A 22,221-nucleotide genomic window follows, 5' to 3' on the forward strand; every position below is an offset into this window, starting at 1 on the left:
TAATAATCTTCTTTGGCTGCACACGGTTTTTGCTGTTGTTTACCTGATTCTGACTGTTGTCTTCATGAGACATCACATGAAGTATGTCACATATAAAGAAGAAAACATAGTAAGTTTATTTGTTGGGGTGAAAAAAAACGATACAGCATGTTTGCAAGTGGATAATGCTAAAAAAGCAAATTGCTGACATGCCTCCTGCTTGCTAGAATGTGATGTAACTGTGAAGAGATTCACTGAAAGCAAAGCTCCGCTCAGTGAATTAATTGTGAAAATGAACGGAGAGAAGGGGGTTGAGGAGGGATTTGTGAAATTTTGGTGTAACCTATTACCAAAGTAGAAGGTGAACATGGCGCTGTCTTGAATAGATGCAGCTCCCATCAAAATCAGAATTTCCTACCTTTTTTCCCCCCTGCAACACAGCTACTTGTGCTGTGTCACTGCCTCCTTTGGATGCTTGAGGTTTCTTTAAATTGGAGTTGTAATTTCTCCTGCAGGTTAAGTGCACATTGTTTATAACTGGTCTTCCAAGAGATGCAAAAGAAGAGACAGTACATGGCCATTTCACGTAAGTTCATAGAATCCCAGACTGGTTTGGGTTGGAAAGGACCTTAAAGCTCATCTAGTTCCAACCCCCTGCCACAGGCAGGGACACCTTCCACTAGAGCAGGTTGCTCCAAGCCCCTGTGTCCAACCTGGCCTTGAACACTGCCAGGGATGGGGCAGCCACAGCTTCTCTGGGCACCCTGTGCCAGCGCCTCAGCACCCTCACAGGGAACAACTTCCTTATGTCTAATCTAGATCTCCCCTCTGTCAGTTTAAAGCCTTAACCCCTTGTCCTGTCACTACAGACCCTTGTAAAAAGTCCGTGCTTGAGTAATATCATTAGAAACAAGAGATTTAAAATTGTCCTACTAGTTTTACCTGCTGAAGCAGAAATGTTTTGACTTTTGCACTGTTTAAAATACATACTGTATTATCAGTCTTCTAAAAGCATATCTTGCAATCTTTTCTCAATACTGTCTAAGGAATAATTCAATAAAGTTAGTCAGCTGATCTTAAAATGAGAATCTAAGGAAGTGTCTGTGTATCCACACTTTCCATTTAGGCTCCCATATGGCCTTTACTTGGGAATAATGCTGCACGTCTCACATTAAAGTACCTTTCAGCAACTGTCTCTCTGGAAGTCTCCCCTGTATGATACCTCATTCAGAAATGAAATGACTGATTGAGATGTTGGGTAGACATCAGTGATGCTCTTTGGGACAGTTTCTTCCTTGTACTTTCTTATACTTCTCCTGTACTGCTTCCTTTTCAGTGCTGCCTACCCAACTTGCACTGTGCTGGGGGTGCAGCTGTGCTATGACGTAGCCAAGCTTATTCATCTATTCAAAAAAAGGTATTTGTTTTTTAAGCTACTCAAGTTTAGCATAATTTCATGAATGCTTTGCCAGTCCTTAATCAGCATATACCAGTAGTACTAAGCTTGCCCACACTAGAAATGAATTCTGCTCTTCAAATTCTGGTCTGTACTTCAGTTAGATTCAGCTGTGATTTAAGGTGGGTTCTGGGGTTCAGTCAGTTTCTTGTAAGTGTGATACATTGTGTGTTGCATAAGATAAACTTTGACTTGCTGAAGTCAGCAAGTTTATGTGTGTATTTATGTATGTATGTATTTATTGTCAGGCAGTGCAAAGTGGAAAACTCAGCTGTTGAATTAATAACTCAGGGGCCCTGCTGCTTTGGGCAGAGGTGCTGATCACAGGAGAGAGAAGTGTCATCTTTTGGGCTATACAAGAATAGCACTGGTCAGGGTTTTTTTTTCTGGAACCTCACCACAAATGTAGGCTGTATAATGCTATTAAACTTGAAAATAGATTATACTAAGTAGTCAAAATAAGGTGTATGTGAATATCTTTAGTGACTGATTAATTTGCTATCAGTCTTTAACATAACTTTCTCTCTTGGGAATTATAATCTTCTTAAGCTTGATGTTGATACTGTTTTCCTGTGAAATATTACGGATGTGTTTTTCTGTCCAGAAAACAGGCAGAAAAAAGCCTGACTTACTATGAACACCTGCATCAAAAGTATGGCAAGCGGGTCCAGATCAACCCTAAGCCATGTGGTCAATTCTGCTGCTGTGAAATGAGAGGATGTGAAAGGGTAAGATCATGTTCAATTTTACTTATGGCTGGGTAGGTGTGACAAGAGCAGAGAGTAGGTTTTGTATGATGTTTTGTTGAGCTTCAGAAAATTCTTTATTCATTTGTTGCAGGTGGCTCATCCTTCAAGTTCTTGCACTGCACAGAAAAGGAATTCCCCCCAAATTTTGAAATGTAATCTTAGTGTAAAAATTGAAGTACAAGAAAAACTTCCTGTTTGTCTTCTCGTTGTGACATGATTTGTAATTTGTGGAAGTATCATAGAATCCCAGACTGGTTTGGGTTGGAAGGAACCTAAAAGTTCATCCAGTTCCAACCCTCTGCCATGGGCAGGGACACCTTCCACTACAGCAGGTTGCTCCAAGCCCCTGTGTCCAACCTGGCCTTGAACACTGCCAGGGATGGGGCAGCCACAGCTTCTCTGGGCACCCTGTGCCAGCGCCTCAGCACCCTCACAGGGAACAACTACTTCCTAATGTCTAATCTAAATCTATCCTCTGTCAGTTCAAAGCCTTAACCCCTTGTCCTGTCCCTACAGGCCCTTGTAAAAAGCCCCTCTCCAGATTTCTTGTAAGTCCCCTTTAGGCACTGGAGCTGCTCTAAGGTCTGCCCAGAGCCTCCTCTTCTCCAGGCTGAACAATCCCAGCTCTCTTGGCCTGTCTCCAGAGCAGAGCTGCTCCAGCGCTCGTTGCCTATTTGTGGCCCTCCTATGTTCTCATTCCAACAGCTCCACATCCCTCTTGTGGTGTTGCCCCCAGAGCTGGATGCCGGACTCCAAGCGGGGTCTCACGAGAGTGCAGTAGAGGGGGAGAATCGCCTCCCTTGACCTGCTGCTCATGCTCCTTTTGGTGCAGCCAAGGACATGGTTGACTTTCTGGGCTATAGGTGCACATTGCTGGGTCATGTTGAGCTTCTCGTCAACCCACACGTCCTCCTCCTCAGCGTTGCTCTTAATCTATTCTCTGCCCAGCCTGTACTTGTATAAGTAATACGAGGATGAGAGACTATGAAGTAATATGAGGACGAGAGACTATGGTTTGTGTAAGCTGTATTTTAATGAAGATATTAGCCATCTGGTGCTCAGATGTAACAGTCATCAATTTCCCAACAGGAGGATGCTGTAGATTATTATACCAAAGTTACAAATGAACTGATGGAAGAATATTCAAAAGAGGAACAAGCTGTTCATAACAACCCTCTGGGAATGGCTTTTGTAACATTTCAGGAGAAATCCATGGCAACCTAGTAAGTTTTGTCTGCTGTCTTGTTTGTTCTCTTTTAACTGTAATAGTAGAACTGATCTCCTGTTTGTGTCGCTTGTGTGCTTATGTTGGTTCTTCTTCTTTTCTTCTTCTTCACCATCCTGTGGATTTGGTCTTTGTTTTCTGGTAAGTTTTCCTGTAAGTGTGCTTTTAGCCTCTATGCTTTGAGTGGAAGAGGTACCTAAGGGACTAAATGGCTCTGGACACTTACTGAGATAAGGAGCCTTTCTCTTCTGTGCGGGATCCAGTCCATCAGTGTGGGTTAATAATAGGCCAGACTAATTGGCTCTTGAATCCAAGTTACTGATTTCTCCATTCCTACTGTGCAAATGGTCCAATTACCAAATGATCACAGTGGGTGCAAATTACACCCCTAGTTAGCCATGTCAACCAAGCAGAGTCAGGGACCGACCTGGTCATAGGTGATAGATACTCATTATGTATCTCTCTTACCTATTACTATAGATATATGTGTAGGTCTACTATCAAAGGTTGTTCAGTGCTTTTTACTTGGTCATTTGCAGAGAAAATGCCTGTAGCCTCCTGTTTTCTGTTGGCACTTCGTGAGCATCTTTTACTAACACAAAGTGGGCAAAGGGAAGCAGAATTATATTTGTATTACAAAAATAACACAGCCTCTCTGTGTTTAAATTGTCTGCATTCTTTTGACCTTCAAGCCATGTTAGAGAGCCAGTGTTTCAGACTTCTTTTCAAGGAAGTCCAGGGTATAAGATTCCTTGCAAGAATTTGAGGTGCTGCAGAAGATTTTGCTGGCTGCCCTTTACCCGGGTAGTAATTGTGTGGTGAAATATAACCCCCTCCTGATTTTGTAATGTTACACACCACATTTAGAGAATATAAAGCATGAAATGACATTTTAAGATGTGAAACTGAAAGAATAAATAACACTGAAGTTCCTTCTCTAGCTTCTGATCTGTCATATACTATTTTGATGGGATAGTCTCCTTGGGCATGTGTGCTGAGTTGTACTGCAGGCATCTTTGCAGTTGAATTAGCAAGAACTGAAAAGATTTTAATTAGTTTAGCTTGGAACTGATGCAGTGGACTCCAATCTCTGGAAAATTAGATTTGATGACATGTGAAGCTGAGGCTACCAGCAAATTAGGAAGTTATTTGGTGCCCTTACTAGGCTTTGCTCCACAGAGCCCTGAAATAGGATGGGAGAAACGGGAAGCCAGGACTGAGGTTCATGAAGTCAGGTTAATGTAACCATCATTAATCAAGCCAGTAGAAGCTGGGTTAATGGTGGTGCTTGGTAGCATGGCTGGTAGTGCTAAAGCTTGCTCTGTATGTGTATTTTTAACTAAACTGTCAAAAAGTATCATTAACTTTCTTAAATCCTTGCTGCTGCAAGATGCTGGCAGTTTGACACCACTACTAGAATTCTGGTAAGGTAAAGATCTGGGGGTTATTTTTGGTTTCTTGGTGTTTGTGTGTGTGTGTTTCTCTGTTTTCTTTATGTTAAGAGCACAACTGAGGAACAAGCATGTTCAGGAATTCCAGAGTCTGCCTGTTCAAACATAACATATACTGTTTCTATGCTGGTGTAATAGAGCTTATCTGTACAGAACTTCTTTTGCACAGTAACACACATAGAGCTGTACTGTCTCTGAATATATGCCTAGAACCTCTATTGCTGTGTTTTGAGAAGTCTTTGAAAGCATCTATTCAGGGCACGTTTAAATTTTGTTTAAATACATTGACTGTCAGTCAACTCATTAGAAGATAACATTGAGCATTGTGATTGTTTTAGGAGTGGGTGAATGAAGGTAACATTTTGAATTGTGAGAATACCAGCATGATACAGTCTTTTGCTGAGAACTTCAGGCCAAATTGGCTTGTTTTGATACTGGTGTAATGAAATGAGGGTGCAGACTGATCCTTTGTCTGCTTTGATTTGAAAACAACAGCTGTAATTCCATAAAGAAGTGTTTGGAGAACTGGCAGTCTTTATCTATTTCTTCCAGTGCTCTCAGGCTTTCATTTATTTTTTGAGCTATCTTTTTTTATTGAGTTACCCCTGTTGTTAGTGTTGGTAGAAGCACTGAACAGTTCAAACCAAAACTGCTTTTAGTTTCCAACTTTGCCAGGTCGTTGTGACATTGTATTATGCATGTATTGTTGTGTAAGTGCTACCTTGATGTCTGCTTATTAAAAGCAAAAAGACTCTCACTCTTCCCAGTCTTCTCAATACATATGCAGCATTTTTGGGTGTAATTATTTGGAAAACTTCTCCCCTTCTTTTTGTCTCTTACAGTATCCTTAAGGACTTCAATGCCTGCAAATGTCAGAGTATTAAGTGTAAAGGAGAACCCCAGCCATCGCCTTATAGCAGGGAGCTGTGTGTATCAAACTGGGAGGTTACATATGCTCCTTACCCTGAGAATATCTGTTGGTAAGATTCCTGCCTTGCCTCCATTTATTTATGATAACGTAGGTTTAGAATGGGGACGGGGGAAGAGGGTTGAGTGTATTTTCCTTTAACCCTAAACTAGGACTTTATGTAGCATTTGGATGTGACTGATCTGCATCTTTATTTCCATTACTGATGTGCTTCACTGACCTTGGGGAGGCCTCTCAGAGGCTGACTAGTTTTGCCACCCCAAAGTTCTGGTACCTGCAATTCCTGTTGACTAAAACCAAAAAAAATACCAACTTACTAATGTCTGTGCCTTAGTGTTTCAATGTTTTGAAGAAGAGGAGGCACAGGGAATTGCCAAGTTAGTTACTTAGGCTCACAAAAAGAGTTGTAATTGGGGATGTTACGGAACCTCTGTCTCTCTTTCATCTGTTCTAAGTAGTTGGCCTTGGAGTTCAAATTATTCTAGTTCTTTGGGAACCATTTCAGATAACATTTCAGAACTTTACCTGTTTAATATGGTGGTTTAATGCTGTTTATGGTGTTTAATACTGTTTTAGTATGGCAGGAAGGGATGCAGGGGGTTTTCAGTTTTTTTTTTCCAATCACAATTTCTTGGTAGATTCTGCCTCTGCTGGCTATTCTCCTTGCAGAAATTCTCTGTATCTTCTTCTGTCTCTGTCTTTTCTTGTCCTAACTTTGTTTAGTACTTCCATATCATTATTGAGAAAGCTTGCACGGTTTTCTTTATTTCTAATAGCATCTGGAACTTGTGTGCTTTATTATCTAACTTTGAGACTACGACAGCTCAAGTTAGAAAAAGCAGTTCCACCTGTTACTTGACAGTGTGTGAATATATATATATATATATATGTTTTCAACAAATGCTCACTGCTTGTTCTGCTTGGGTTTATGTCTTTTTCTCTTCAGGAAGAATCTTTCGGTGCGTGGACTGAAATGGTGGTTCAGATGGGCTTGCATTAATTTGCTGCTTTTTATTGTGCTGTTTTTTCTTACTACTCCTTCCATCATCATCTCAACCATGGACAAGTTCAATGTCACTAAACCTATTCACTACCTCAATGTGAGTATCACCATATGTTTGGATACAGCTGTGTATCAGACCAAAATGTTGATAAACTGATAGGTGAATAGTAAGACAATGAAACAATGGCTATGAACTAATTCAGTTGAAATTATCAGAATTGCTTTATGTAACTGCTGATTAAAAAGCAGCATCAGAATCAAGTCTTTTGTGCCTCGGTAGTAGCCTGAAGTAATTTAATCTGAGATTTTATTATGTCTTATTTCTTGTAAAAATCTGTATTCCAGATTTACATAATTCTAAATTCTGCAAACAAAAACCTTTGCTAAAAATGGAATTTCAAGTCCAGCTCATGTTTTGATTTTTATGATGAGAAGGGGGAAGTCAGATTTTAAACTCTGAAGTATAATACTGTGATTTTGATTTTGCTTACTGATTCAAACAGGATGGCTTATATATATATATCCATCCTCGTTTGAGTGCAGCTAAAGTCTCTTGCAAACTGTTACATTTTAAATGCTTCCCAAGCTAAGGTAAAGTACATAGAAGCTGCCTGTGACACTTCACTCTCATGGAATTTAATTCCCAATCCCACTCTTTTTTGTCTTGCACACCAGTGCAGAGCGCTCACTCATTTTAAGACTGTATCTGAGTATAATTTCCACAGTCCAACCTGCTTTTATTTACAAAAAGCAAAATATTTCAGCCTCTGTTCTACCACAACTGCATTAAAATGTTTGTAATGCTTATTCCTACCTTTTTTTGCCCTGCTAGAATCCCATCGTCAGTCAGTTTTTCCCAACGCTCTTGCTCTGGTCCTTCTCAGCTTTGCTGCCAACGGTTGTCTATTACTCAACTTTGCTGGAGTGCCACTGGACAAAGTAAGCAAGGTTTTCCTTTGGTTTGGCCTTATCAGCTGAATTACTAAAATAACTGGAGAAAGTGCTTATCTTCATGGAGCTTCAAATCCATAGACCCTCTTGTAGCAAGGAATGTCATGTTCTTGTCTGTTTCTAATGTTATAACCAATACTGTGGAGTTTAAGTAATGTGTCATCAACACAGCAAGTGTTACTTAACCTTATGCTCCCCCCTCTTTGTGTTTAATCAATAAAAAACGTATAGGCAGGCTCAGGGAGTGTAGCTTCAACAGGAGCATGGGAAGTGTCTCTTGATTCCATAACCAGCTCACTCTCTGGGAAGGTAGATGTGGGTTTAGATCCCCTCCAGGCTGAGAACATACAGAATCCCAGAATCCCACCTCAACGGAAAGTGCCCCAACTGCTCATACCCTACTTATAAAAAGGGCATCCATCTGTTTGTTGTTTTGAGTGGAAAAAAAAGGTCTAGGTATGACTCTTGATACATAACTTGGATGCTGTTGGATATCATTAGTGATGATAAGAGAAGATCTATGGGACCAAGGCCCAGCAAATTTTCAGGTATGACTGCAGAGATGTCCAGCACAGTGACATGCTGCTAACCTGAACTCAGCCCAGCTTGGTTTGGCATGCCAGATTTCATCCCCCAGTTACCTACAGTCAGATAAAAGCTTGATATAGCACATCAAAACCCACCTTCACTCAATCTTCTTCCATAATGCCTGCAGACATATTTTGTTTGGGGTTTTTTTATGTTCTAAGGTCAAATTTTTTTGACTTCTGAATTTTTTGTATCGTTCCGTTGTAAGCCATCACATCCAGATTGTACTGTTTATTCATCAGAGTTGCATGCTTTTCATAATCTTTTTATTTTTTCTGTATTTGCAGTAGGCACATGAACTTTGAGCCCTTCTCAGTCAGTTGAAATAGTTTTCTGAAGTCACTAGTGATCACAGATCTGATTTCAAGCTTCAGTATAGTTACACTGATAAGTCCCACATGCCCAACAGCTACATGATCCTATAATCATAGAATAAATATCTCAAGTTGGAAGGGACCCACAAGGATCATCGAGTCCATAATAAAACCCCTGTGGTTTTAATGCCCTATGAGATACCACCTCTAACAGTCTGAATTGTTTATAGCAGTCACTGCACCTTTCTGGCTCCAGAGTGTCATTAGGTAGATGTTCCTGCTACTGTAGTAGGGGTATAGCATTAGTAGTGTCGTGTTGTTCCCAAAGATTTGACCCTTGGTAAGGACAGTCAAGTAGCTTGTCTAAGTGTCAAGTTTCTTGGCACTGATGCCCTTTTCAAACTGCCTGAGCCCTCTTGGCATAACACTTGAAGAGCTGTTTGTTTACAAGCTCTTGTGAGATGTGTCATAGCATGAGAGACGAGGTGAGATTGTCACAAGTCCTCCTGCTTGTGGTGCAGACTTGTAGTGATGCTACTCCAGGGTCTGGATTAATGTTCAGAAATAGCTTCTTTGCTTAAGAAGATACTGAGAAACCTGTTTGGTCCAAATTAGTGAATATCCAAAAGATACTTGTTTTGGGAGTATCTTGTAGCAATGTGATATGTTTGGGGGAGCTGGAAGTCTGATGAGTACTGACATTCTCTGGGCAAGATCCTTCACGTGTGGAAGTCTTTCATATGAGTTTCTTACTGGATGACTTTTTATGTTGGTAGATCTGCAGAGAACAGAATAATGATGCATAAAGTCTACATATTTTTGATCTTCATGGTACTGATTCTGCCCTCCCTTGGTCTGACCAGGTAAAGAATCATAGTTCACTGTAGTAATGTTTCAGTATTTTTGTTACTTCTGTTTTCTAGTTGCTAGTTGAGGTACAGTTGATGAACCCCACTCCCTCCAGCGTATATGGTTATATTGTCATTACACAGTAGATTTCAATGTTCACCTTTTGTGTGAGGACCTCCTAGCCCTTGTAGTTTCCAAAGGCTGACTTTTCTTTTAACAGAGAAATCTAAGACCTTGTAATATCGATGACTAATTGAAAGTTGCCCATACTCCCCATCATAGTGAGAGCCCAGTTTCCTGACTATCTCTTATACTTCAGTTGTAGCTGTCCTTTTCTTTCTACCTTTACAGTATTTGACTGTTTCCTTGGCTGACCAGGTAACATGTATTTGATCTCTCTATATAATAACTGCTAAAAATGAAGCATTAAAACTTTAGTGTGAAGTAGACATTTGTTTGATTCTTTATCTTTCTTCCTATTTATGACTATTAGTTACTGTGATAAAGCTAAAGTAGTGTTCAAATTATTTGATTGAATTCTCTATCCACTCTCCTGATTTGAAGTACTTAAAAAGAGAAGCAGTTTTACACAGTAGTAAGCTGTTGGAGACTGAACTACATTAACCCTCTTTCTTTCAGCCTGGATTTCTTTTTCCGTTGGCTGTTTGACAGAGAATCATCTGATTCTGCAGTAAGACTGGAGTAAGTAGTAGCAACTCTTTGCTAAAGGAGTACTTAGGACTCTTTTTTTGCTGTTGGCTAACCTTGGTTAGTGTTTATTAAAATTTGCTTGGGATTGGTGCCCTGTGGGGTGGTGTTGAGCTTCTGAATAAGGCAGGGAGGATACAAGTGATTTTGCTCTGAAGAAATCCGTATGTTTTTCCTGCTAGCTAATGTATGCAGTCATTCAATAAAGAGACAGTTATTTTCCCAAAACCTCACAAATTTTGTAGAAGAAAGGACAGGATGATATGAGGTAGGTGAGAGGGGACCAGAAAATGTACTGAGATTGGTGTGTATCCTGGACAAGGGGATCTTTCTAAGGATTACAGTGAGACCAAATTGCTGCAGCAGTTCTCGTTCTGAAATCCATTGACTCTTGTTCTTAAGTAACATGAACGTTTTCACATCAGCCTTGCTAAGTTGCAGTTATTGGTTATTATAAGCTTTTGTGACTATGGCTGGAGGGAAAGAACAGAATGCAGTTATTAGGATATAGGTTTCCAAATGTTGTTTCAAAATCGGTAACAAGAAGACAATTAGGAGTTACTCAGCTAGGAGGCAATTATTCTATTGCAGTCTTATCTCATCTTGTCTCAGGTTGCAGACATCAAATGATGCTCTTGTCTGCTATCAGGCCACCCATCAGACTGCTGTGTCTTTTCATAAACAGTTTATTCCTCATCCAAACTGCGGCTCAGCCGGGCTTGTACAGTGTATTCCCCTTACTGCATTCATAGCCATGTAGTACCCTTTTTCAACGAAATTATCAGAAGTCTTCTAGCCATTTCTTGCCATAAGAGATTTCCAAAGGCAGTAGGGCTCCATTGTATATATGCTATATTTGCTTGTCTGCTTCCCAGTCAGTGTCTGATGTCTTTCCTTGCAGATGTGTCTTTCTGCCTGACCAGGGAGCCTTCTTTGTGAACTATGTGATTGCCTCTGCTTTTGTTGGCAATGGGATGGAGCTGCTGCGCCTGCCTGGCCTCATCCTTTACACCATACGTATGATCATGGCCAAGTCCACAGCAGAAAGGAAAAACATTAAACAGGTATTGGAGCACCTCCTTAGTAAGAAGCAGTTAAATGACTGATCCTTATCAGAAACAGTGGGAGCCCCCATCCTTCATACCATCAACTACCATCTCCTGTCATTTTGGGGTTGTTTTTTTGGCATTTGTTTCACTCGTCCATGACGAGTTCATATTCCCTTCATTTGCAGCACAGATAATGAGCAGGTATTTATTCAAGTCAGAGATGGTCAATAATCAAATCCCAAACTCTGAACTTCAGGTAGTATTCTCTTCATAGCTCCAAGTCAGAGGTTTATGATTTGGATTTTATAGGCTAATTATGATTATTATCTTAGAGTCTAAACTTCAGGGGGTTTGAAATTCCAATCTGCCTATAGTTAGTTCCTTCTGTCAGGCTGCAGTCATGTACAACTGGCATTAATCTGAACATATACCTAGCAAAATGCATACTTACTTTCTAGATCCCATTTTAAGAGGTGGACTTTCACTTGCAGATGATGTCTTGTCTTGCAAATCGAAATTAGAGGTGTTAAATGGGAACTTAAGCCTCTATACAGCTGCCCATGTTCTTTTTCTTATGGGTGGGTGGGTTCCATTTTTAAAAGATTCTTTTAGATATTCACTTCTACTAAGTGTTTCATATTACCCTTTGCTCTGGTTGAAATTATTTATATTGATTTCCTCATCACAAGAGGGAAAAGTGGGAATACTGACCACATCAAAGCTGTGATACCTTGGGCTTTACTGGGAAAGCCAAGTACAGATTCAATAGCGTCTGCCGCAAGATGGAGGTTCTGAGTTTGGCATGGTTATTTTCTGCCTTGGGCTTTGGCGTAGTTGCTTCTGGTAGATGAAAACAGATTCCCTGAGGAATTACTTTAAGGCTATGAAAGAAGCAGCATATTTTTTGGAAGTACAGATGCTTAAAATGCAGAATGCTTCATTGCTGTAATTACATCATTTATGCCTCTTGGGGAAATCACTGATCTCTCATGGGGAGAGAGTAAGAGAAGGTGAATTGTTGTGTTAGTGAATCTGTTCTGAACTCCCAGCACATTGATAGATGACGTGAGAGTTTTGAGTGTTTTGTTTTTGTTCCTAGCAACAAGCATTTGAATATGAATTTGGAGCAATGTATGCCTGGATGTTGTGTGTGTTCACTGTCATCATGGCCTATAGCATTACGTGTCCCATCATTGTCCCATTTGGTAAGTTTTCCAATGAGCTGTGGGCACTTTGTGGGCAAGATGGGAACATGTGGGAAGTCTGGAAGGCCTAGTTCTACATGCTTATTCTGGTTAAAATGCTTATAATCTTAGGACTTGGATCCAAGTTTCCTTCCTTCTTGTGGAAAAAACAGGGCAGAAGATGGTGACTTAGCTCTTGTAGTGCCTTTAGAAGTTGAAAGTATATTTAAAGTCTACCAGATGCTTATTTTCTTTCTCGGGTTTGAGTGTATATAGCTCTGGTGGTGGTTTTTAATAGTTAAACACAGGAATTTAGGTAGGTTTGGGGATGAGGGGATTATCTTTATCTCTGGGTTCTTGAGGGCTGGGAGAAGCAAGCTGCAAGAGGATACCCAGCCTGGAAGTCCACCTTAAGCAGCCAAACTTGACGTGAGACATTCTGATCCCCAGATCCTTTAGGCACATTTGAAATGAGTTTTGTCCTAAAGTTGGACTGGTGCATGTAAAATGAACCAGGTCACTAGGAGTTCAGGGCATGTGGTTGGAATACAGCTGCCCTGTAGTGTAGATGGAGCTTGCAGTCCTGCAGGGCCCTGAGAAGGTCTCCACATCTCTGAGTCACAGACCTCCTTCTTCTAGGATGCTTTCCTATTTCACTTGGCTTATCTCTCTCCCATGAACAAAACATTTCTGCCTTAAGCTGTCTATATATCTGGCCTTGACTACTTTCTTCTTCTTGTACCATGCTGTATGGATGTGCAAGAAATTTAGCAATCTGTCTAGAGGGCAGTTGTCCATCTTTAGTGACTGACATGATCTACATCTTATTTTATTGCGTCTTTCATTCACAGAGATTCTGGACTGTCATAAGAATTATGTATAAAGAATCATTTCAGCAGCTACAGATATTTCCACTCTGGAAATCTCTTTATCAGGCATAAGTAGTACTGAATCATTTTAGATAGTTGGTATTTTCCTTTTCTAATCCCAAAGTGAGGTTGTAAATATCTGAATGTGCTGCTGCACACCAGAGCTGTTGCAGTTCATAGCTGTCACAGCAGTAACTGGCTTTCTTTTGGGATAAGAAATAGCTGCCTTGAAATCCAGTCATGAATCTGTTGAAAGCTAAGGGGAGACATGAAGCCACTGTTAGACCTTTCTTGCTTACCAATGTGGTGGTGGAGGAGTTACCAAGTCTTCCCTGCTGGCTTGGCCTCATGTGCCAGGATTAAGAAGAAGCTCTGGGTTCTCTCTTGGAGCACAAGCAGAGCCACAGAGAAGTATGTGGAGAGGAGGAGGGATGGGGAGACCCTGAGGGTTTTGGGCTGGGGATGCAACAAGCTCAGGAGCAGGCTGCTGTCATGCAGCTGTACCCCACTCGGCTGTATCCACCATTGGTATCTAGATTTCAGTCACTTGGGTAGTGTAGATCTCCTCACAGAATTGCTGCTTTTTATCAAGTCTTCTTTAACAGCCTCTCTTTCACGCTCCCTTTTTTCCTTCCAGGTTTAATATACATACTCCTGAAGCACATGGTGGACCGTTACAACCTTTACTACGCATATCTCCCTGCCAAGCTGGAGAAGAAGATGCACTTCGCAGCAGTGAATCAGGCTCTTGCTGCTCCAATTCTCTGCCTTTTCTGGCTCTATTTTTTCTCCTTTTTGCGGCTAGGTAAGTATTTCCTGCTCCCATGCAGAAGCTGCTCCCGGCTTTCTTGCCAGCTTACCCGAATTCTGTGTGAAGTTTCAGAGGCTTTGCGGGCTTTTCTTCTTGTTTCCATAAGTTGGAAGTCATAGTGGTTACCCGTGGCACAGAATTACACAACACTTGCATCTTACACAAGTCTGATGGAGACTGCTGATTATGTTCCCTTCAAACTGTTAGCATGGAGCTTCATATTTCTTCCTTTTACCAGAGATCATGTGTTCCCTAAATCTGTTGAGTCTGATTTGGCCAGTTGGGCTGTGAAGTGACAGACAGTAAAAAAACCCAACCCAAAATCAATTCGGAATTAGCTGTTTGTAGTAAGATGGTCTCTGTTTTCACTACCTGCATTGGTGTAGTCTGTGCCTAAGTTTAAGCTGCCTGGGTGAATTGGCTGCTGCCCCTGTGGTACAGCTGGCATTGAGAAAAAGCCTTCAAATGTTAAAATGTCGTGTAATGCTTGTAAGAGCTGTGTCCTGCATCAGCCATCAACCTTCACATGGCAGACTGCAGTGAGATGGTGACTCTCCTCCCCGTATTGTAACTTAGAAACTGTGTCTTGTGTGTAATTTATTGTAAAAATAGGGACGTTCTGTATTTTGCAAATACTTGGCATTGATGATATTGGCTGTGGTGCACTAACAGCTTTGACATCACAAAAGGTAGGCGATAGCTTATGGCTTTTTATCCAGGAAACAGGAGGAAGCATTTAGCATGGAACAGGGATGCCAGTGATGCTGGAAGGAGTTGAGCTTCCCTTCTTGGGAAGGAGGCCCTTGCTATCTAACTGGATTTTCCTCTTTGCTTTCTCAGCACTGATGACAACTGGTTGACTATGCATTGTGTTTTGCTAGCATATCAGTAGTAAAACTGATAATGTTGGCAGGCTCTTGTCTAACTTTAGATATAGCTCCCTGTGGAGGTAAGAGGCACTTGGAACTATTGCTTCAGGCTGTCCTTGGGTTTAAGCAGATGTCCCTGCATTACTTGTATGTTTGAGAGCTTGGTTTTTTCCCTTGTTTTGAGAGCTGTCTTTGTAACCAGGAAGACCAACAAATCTATGTCCTTTAAAATAACAGCAAAAATTGCTAGAGCATGCTTTAGAAAAATCAAGTCCAAACACACTGCAGTTGATGTGCCTCTTTTTAATTGTTATGAAGGAAATCCTGATATAGTAAAAAAAATCTTTATTATACTGGGCTTTTTTGTTCTGCATCTGTGGTAAAACTTTCATCTGTGATGGACCTTAGTAATGGAAAATACAGGCTGGATTACCAGCCTGGTCAGTACAGAGGATCCTGTTTTCAGCATGTTGCTCCATGATATATCAGTGCACAGGACAGTCTAGCCAAGTGCTATGAGTCTGAGAGGTAGGAACCTGAGATTTTGATTTCATAGCCATTGATTTCGTTGCTGCTGTTTGTGCCAAAGAGAAGGAAGGAATGGAAAGAGTGCTCTGCTTCCTAATCTGCAAAATGAATCAGTTCTGGTGTGTAAAGCTTGATTGCTTAGTCATTGATTTGTATGGTTTGCCTGGTACGGACATTTCAGTCTGGTCGTAGAGTACAGTGATAATACTCTGGTTTTCATTCATTAATGTTTTATCTACCACACACACACACAATCCCCACCCCTCAAAGAAAAACTTCACTTTCAGCTTAGTCCATGTTTACTCAGTTTCTTCTCTCGTTCCTTTTTCTTGGATTCTTCCCAATACATCCCTATTTTATCATGGTGTCCTACGCAGACAAGGCTGCTCAAGTTGAAGGCTTAGTAGCACTATGTTATTTTGTATAGGTACTAAAGACTTGTTTCCTCCCCTTTCCCTCCATTTCCTGCCCATATTTTATGATAGCATCACACTATTGACTGCTTTCCAGCTTGTAATCACCACCTGTATTCTGCAGTTCTACAGGCTGGTTACCTCGTGTTTACATTCCATATTTCATTCTGAATTGTAGTGATTTCATAGAATCCCAGACTGGTTTGGGTTGAAGGGACCTTAAAGCTCATCCAGTTCCAGCCCCCTGCCACGGGCAGGGACACCTTCCACTAGAGCAGGTTGCTCCAAGCCCCTGTGTCCAACCTGGCCTTGAACACTGCCAGGGATGGGGCAGCCACAGCTTCTCTGGGCACCCTGTGCCAGCGCCTCAGCACCCTCACAGGGAAGAACTTCTTCCCCATATCTAATCCGAATCTCCCCTTATTTACATTTTCTAAATACAATTTCACCTTACTTTTTCTCTCCCTTCTTCTCCCCCCACCCCCCATTGAGAGATGAGGGGGTCATCTATCAAGGTAAACATTTTCTATCCTTTGGGTTGTTTGCAAGCCATCCAGTTTGGTGCCATCATAGTAATTAACAAATGGACTGTATGTATGACATTTCATGGATGAATAGACTGAAGGAGGAGAACAACTGCTGAGTCGTCTTTATCATTCAAGTATTGCAGCCACCTTTCTTGGCCTCTGAAAACAGGGAGGCTAAAGTTTTGTTCATTGGGTTTGGTTTGGAGGTTTTTTTGATATGTATTTTTATATTCTCTGGATATTTTTCTAGGTTTTAAAGCACCTACAACCATGTTTACCTTCCTAGTTGTCAACATCACAATTGCTATTTGCTTGGCTTATACTTGTTTTGGCTGTTTCAAGTACCTGAGCCCACTGAATTACAAGGTAAGTGATAGATACCTGACAACTCTCAACACCTACCTATGTGCTTGATGTAGCACCAGCTATTCCTGCTGGGTGGTTTGTGGCTTCCCACTAGCAATGCCTTCACAAAGGTTCGTTCCAGTAAGATGGCTAAAGAGGGCTGATAGTAAAAGTAGGCTGCTTGGCACAGTGTTAGCAGGAACTGAATTTGGGAGGAAAGAGCAGTATGGAAGAAGTATACAAGAAGGTTGGAAGAGAGATCTGTCTGTGCAGGTTTTTGGGCTCTTACCATCTCTGTGTATTGCTTTGACTTACTAATTTGATGTCTCTCTTCCTTTCCCCACCTCTTACTGGTTACAGGTAGAAGACACGCAAGGTGAAAGAGGAAACGACACAGATGTACCAACCATCACCACATCTTCTGTAAGAAGTCAAGAGTTGCTAATACTTTCTTATGTGTCCTAGAAAAACTATTTCTCACCCTGTTAACCAGAGAGCTTGTGTAGGATGTATTAATGTGAATGGACTGTGGGACTTTCCTTGTGGGACCAGAGAGTTCTGCAGCTGTGCTCCTTGACTGTTCCCAGGTGGTGTTCCAGAAGTACCCTCAGATGATGTTTTAGGAGTAGCTCAGACATGCTACTTCTAGCAGCTCTGTATGCTGTGTTCTGGGCCTTACACCAAACATCCTCACATCTGCCAAAAGCAGTCAGCTGCCACAGCTTTGTGGCTTTGGAAGTTGTCATGTGTAGCATGTCTTACCTGCCAAGTCACTAAAAAAAGATGTAAGACTCAGGTAGAAATAGAGGCCTTTGTGCCACAGTCTACAAGTACAGGTGAGAGTTCCACCAGGAAGCCTCTGTTAGGGTGCAAAAGGCCTTGTGTGTTAAGGGAAAGAATGGGAAATGGATGAAAGGAAGAGTTGCAAGGGGAAAAATTATCCTGGGTGAATTATCCCACTATTACACTTTGAGAGACTAGTAAAATCCTTAACACTTGTGATTTCAGATGTACGTGCCCCAAGTGTTGCATCCTCATCCTACAGAAAGGACGATCCTCGCCCATAAGCAGCAGCAGTCGTATGGCACCATGGACAACACTTCTTCACAGGCAGAAGGAATCTTAAGCTATTCTGCTGGACCTGCACTTACTGAGCAGGCGTCGAGAAGCTCGGTTTGAATGCCAAGGACTAACACAAGGTGGAGCACTTGGTCCAGGTTTAGGAGAACTAATTCCTCACCATCGTCTACTAAGTGTTTTGTTTCATTTGCATCCTCCTGCCTACTGAAGAGGTACAGAAATAATTCCTTGTGCGGTCTGCAGCTGTGCTTGGAGATTAAAAAGCAGATGCCTTGGGACTGATTGTTTTCCAGGCTGTCTGCACACATTGGGAAACAAACCTGTTGAACACAGGGATGCTGATCCTCAGGGACTTCACTTATGCTATCTCATCACTTGCCTTATGGAGATAACTTATGCTGCATATAGATAATTGGTCACCAAAGCAAATGCAGCTGTAATTTATTTATTCAAAATAATTACTGCTTTAAAAGAAAAAAGTGTTTATAAACCTCTTGGGATGCATTAAATCCCCAGGCAATGTCACTGTTGATGAAAATGCTGTTTGCGTGGGTATGAGGATGGTGCGTGGGAGTCTCTCATCACCCAAAGTCGTCAGTGTAGACTTGAACATGTTACTTCTTTTCCTTAAAGGAGATGAGGGAGTTACTCAGTGTGCACTGAGCAGGTTACTGTGCACTCGGGTACTAAAAGTACCAAAGCAAAAAGGCTGGTGTGGAGAAGGGAGTGATTTATCTGATACTGGTTTTATACATTTTTGGAGGGTGTTTAGGTTGGTAGTTTCTCTTCACTATTTTTAAGGGCCTTTCACAAGGAAAGTTCACCTGCCAACAATAAAGGATGTAATAATTTTATCTTTCTTTTAATCTTGGGTCAAAATGACAAACCTCTGGGATATCTCTATAGTGCCAACTATATGAGCTGTAAGATACTAAGATTTTAAATTATGTAGTAGGTGCTGATTTATTCCAAAGTACATTGTGTCAAAATGCAACTAATAATCATGAAGCAATAAAACAGAGTTCAGAGGAATTTCAGGCTGTCTTATGTTATCTCAGTTCTTTTGCTACCTGCCTCACAGCGTGCTGTGTCATGAACTGTTCATAAGGACACTGTGGTGAGCCTCAGAATGAAAGTATGTCCCATGAGATTTGAATCCTCCTAAATTTCTCTTGGGGATGAATCTTGGTGACCTTTGGGTAGGAGAAGGTTTTGGCCCCCCAAGCCCTCTGTTCGCCTGCTCATTGTTAAGCTCTTAGTTCCTGAACTTGACCTTTTCTAGCATGTCTGCAAAGCAGCAACATCTTGAGGTGGGAGTAGACCCTGTGCCATAAGTAAGTGTGTGCAGATGTTCAGTGTCTTGCAGGACTGCCTCCAGCTTCCCGAGACCAGCACCCTGGATGAATGCGGAGCAGATCTGCCCTGCTGCAAGAAGGACATTGCAGAGCTTTGATAACCCTGATGACAAGCCCATCCTGTTAGTGGAAGGTACACATACCTCCTGCTGTTTGTCTGGTTGGGGGGCCATGGATTTGTGTCAACTTCTTTATACTATCACTTCAGTGTGGCAGCGTAGTCAGGGGACTGCATGTGCAAGGGGGGAGTGTTTTGATTTCAGTGATTGTAGTGTCATTAGAGGTGCTTTGTACACTGAATGCTGGGAGTGTTTATTGATCATGGTATGACTAGAGCTGATGTGTACCCTGGGTACAAACTGCAACTTAAGATTCGTTCTCAAACCAAGAAAAAAGGAAACCAACTGACTTCATGTTTTTCACTTGTCTCTGGGTCTCTCATACAGATGTGAGGACAGAAGGAGGAGACAGAGCCTGTTGTATTGATTAGATCAGAAGCCTGTGAGTGTTCTAACGTGTTTCTAGCTCAGTACCCATCTCACACAGGTGTCTGCAGAAGCAGTGGACGTTATGTGTGTACTAATTGAGGAATCAAATGATTCAGCTCCCTGTAAACTCGACCTGTTCACAGCGCTGGCTCTGCGGGGTTTTTGTGCTCTGTGGTATATAACTTGCTGTTCTGAACAAGTGACTTTTGATATTCACTGTGAGGTTCTATCTGTCATATCAAGGACAAAAACTCTTTTGGTCTCTGGATTTCCTTTTTTGTGCTTGGAAGGCTGCTGAACATTGGCAGTGAAGCTCCTTGTGGCCAGCACAGGTTCAGTACAGACAGGACCAGCTCTCCTGTCAACTTGAATAAACCCACCTCCAGTCATGCTGATGTGCTTCACATATAGAGTATGGAAAGCTGCATCTTGCTAAATAGTCACTGCTGGTATTTGAGGAACCAGTTCATGTGTCTGATGGAGAAACTACCTGTATATTTCACTTGTCATGTAGCAGCCATTCTTGTTTGCCACTGTTCTTTGTTGCAGTTAAAACGTCTATGAAAATAGACATTTTAGAATAGAATGTCTAGATACAAATAGAAATGTCTGTGATACTGGGACATGCACTAGTTTGAGTAAAGGCTGGAGTCACCTATGAGTAAATTATCACAAGACCTCCCTGTATAGCAGCACACGAATTAGAGGCTGGTTTATCAGCTTTGCTGTGTTGTGCTTGCTGCCCTACTCTCTTTTGTGTCTCTCTGAGACATGGAAGTAATTAGGAACTGCACTGGCTCTAGTTCATTCCTTCGTGCTGGTGGATGTCTCCGATAGGATAAAATTAGATCAGCAGGAGAAACTCCTTGCATTCCTTGCTGAGCCTTAGAGAAAAGCTGAGGGATGGAAGCCTTAACAAATGTGGATATTGGCTGCGCTGTATTTGAAATTCATATTTAAAGCTATTGCACATTCTTTACTGTTCTTTTTATAAATCTTCTGGCAGGGAGCCTGAGCAAATGGCCCAGCTGGAGTTACTGATTGTAGCTCCCAGAAGCCATATTTGTTGAGATCCAGTGCCTGCTGCTTGCCTTGCATTGCTCAGTTGGAACAACTCTCCCCCAACTCACTCCTTGCTCAGTCCTTGCGTTCTAGCAGCCTCCACCAGCACTGCTCCTGTGGAATGGGAATCTGGACAAGGCCGACAGGCACGAGTAAGCCCTACTCTGTGGTCTGTGATGGGGTTCTGTGTGACACAACTGAGGGCACAGCCTCTGAAAAGCTGAAGAACGGAGCTCATTTGATACTGTACCATTTGGTACACTCTGCAAAGACTTCGCTCTAGCTGATTTTCTTCTGTAGTGAAGAAAGTGCTATATTGTGTGCTGAGACCCAAAATACCCTTGGCTTGTTTGGATACACCCAGTTCTGTGCCAGTTAGAGCTTATTCTATATGCATGCCCAGTCTGGTTCACCTCCAGCCCTGTTACATCCTCAACACCCAAATGATTGCAGTTTCTCGTTTGCATTAGGTGCACACGTTCATGCTTTGTTTTCCTTTGGGCTTTTCCCATGTCCTGAGCCAAAAGCAGATCCCTCTGCTGGCTGAGGTTTTTAAATGCTTCAGCACAGCATTTGACCACATTCTTTCTGTCTCTTTATAGAAATATAATTCCCAGCTCTGCTTATTCACACATCTTAGCAGCACAACTAGAAGTTTCCTCATGTATGATCTACAGATAGTCCGTTTATTAGCATTCGGAAGCCTTTTGTGCTTTTCAAAAGGGCTTGTGCTAGAAGCAGCAGAGCACAGAGTTGTTCTCCTGGCTCTTGGCAAAAGTGAGGTGAGAGGCACAGGAAGATTTGGGGAGGGAGAGTCTTTTTCTGTGACCAACACAAACCCAAGTCCGTCAACTACAAAGACAAGACACGCTTTATTGCTCTGAACGGCAAAAATACAAGGAAATACACACTTTTAATTCCAAATGATGGCCAGGGTCGTAACTTTGAAAGAGGATGTGTCTTAACTTCTTAAAGTGGTCCTGCAAATTCCTTCTCTGTCTAATCTAGACAAGGCATCTCAAATGATTCTGCATGTCACCTGTCTGTAACAGCTGAGTGCCTGTTTCAGATGGTTCAGAGGTACAGAAGTTGCTCGCTCTTTCTGAGGACAGCTGTCTGATAGATCAAAACAAAGGAAATCGCAAAAGTGGAGAGACTGGAGGCTGGGTCATTATAACAGAACATTCTTCTCTGTAATTTTTTGGTTCTTGGGTTAAACTCCTGGCTCTTGCTGTGTATGTGTTCTGTTGGTTAGGCCGTAGCATCTCGGCTGCAGCAAGTGCAGCTTCCCAGCTGTTTTGTGGTCAGACACAGAGCTCCTGGGTTATCTTTGCTTGTTCTTTGTCAGCAGTCTGTAAGCATTTGTTGCTTGGAGAGAATGTGTATCAAGATCAGCTGCGTTTGTTGCATGTACCATAATTAGCTTTCAGTTCCTTTGAT

At 41.8% G+C, this 22,221-nt stretch overlaps 1 protein-coding gene across 3 annotated transcripts in view; it reads left to right on the forward strand.

The window, feature by feature from the left end:
* Positions 1-18,913, forward strand: part of TMEM63A (transmembrane protein 63A) — a 31,524-nt gene extending 12,611 nt beyond the window's left edge. For 2 of the 3 annotated variants that reach the window (XM_030499008.1, XM_030499007.1), the window contains exons 8-23: positions 1-109; positions 495-565; positions 1,316-1,396; positions 2,040-2,163; positions 3,274-3,407; positions 5,703-5,840; positions 6,735-6,888; positions 7,624-7,730; positions 9,421-9,507; positions 10,133-10,195; positions 11,103-11,265; positions 12,350-12,455; positions 13,941-14,108; positions 16,702-16,817; positions 17,157-17,219; positions 17,805-18,913. In XM_030499008.1, the coding sequence (XP_030354868.1) occupies positions 1-109; positions 495-565; positions 1,316-1,396; positions 2,040-2,163; positions 3,274-3,407; positions 5,703-5,840; positions 6,735-6,888; positions 7,624-7,730; positions 9,421-9,507; positions 10,133-10,195; positions 11,103-11,265; positions 12,350-12,455; positions 13,941-14,108; positions 16,702-16,817; positions 17,157-17,219; positions 17,805-17,975 (1,855 nt within the window). In that variant the 3' untranslated portion in view covers positions 17,976-18,913. Of the gene's footprint in view, positions 110-494; positions 566-1,315; positions 1,397-2,039; positions 2,164-3,273; positions 3,408-5,702; positions 5,841-6,734; positions 6,889-7,623; positions 7,731-9,420; positions 9,508-10,132; positions 10,196-11,102; positions 11,266-12,349; positions 12,456-13,940; positions 15,064-16,701; positions 16,818-17,156; positions 17,220-17,804 lie in introns of those variants that run through there. The other variant, XR_003993407.1, reaches the window with a different exon arrangement.
* The last annotated feature ends 3,308 nt before the right edge of the window (positions 18,914-22,221 follow it).

Source organism: Strigops habroptila, chromosome 10 (assembly GCF_004027225.2).
Source record: "Strigops habroptila isolate Jane chromosome 10, bStrHab1.2.pri, whole genome shotgun sequence".
Taxonomy (NCBI): domain Eukaryota; kingdom Metazoa; phylum Chordata; class Aves; order Psittaciformes; family Psittacidae; genus Strigops; species Strigops habroptila.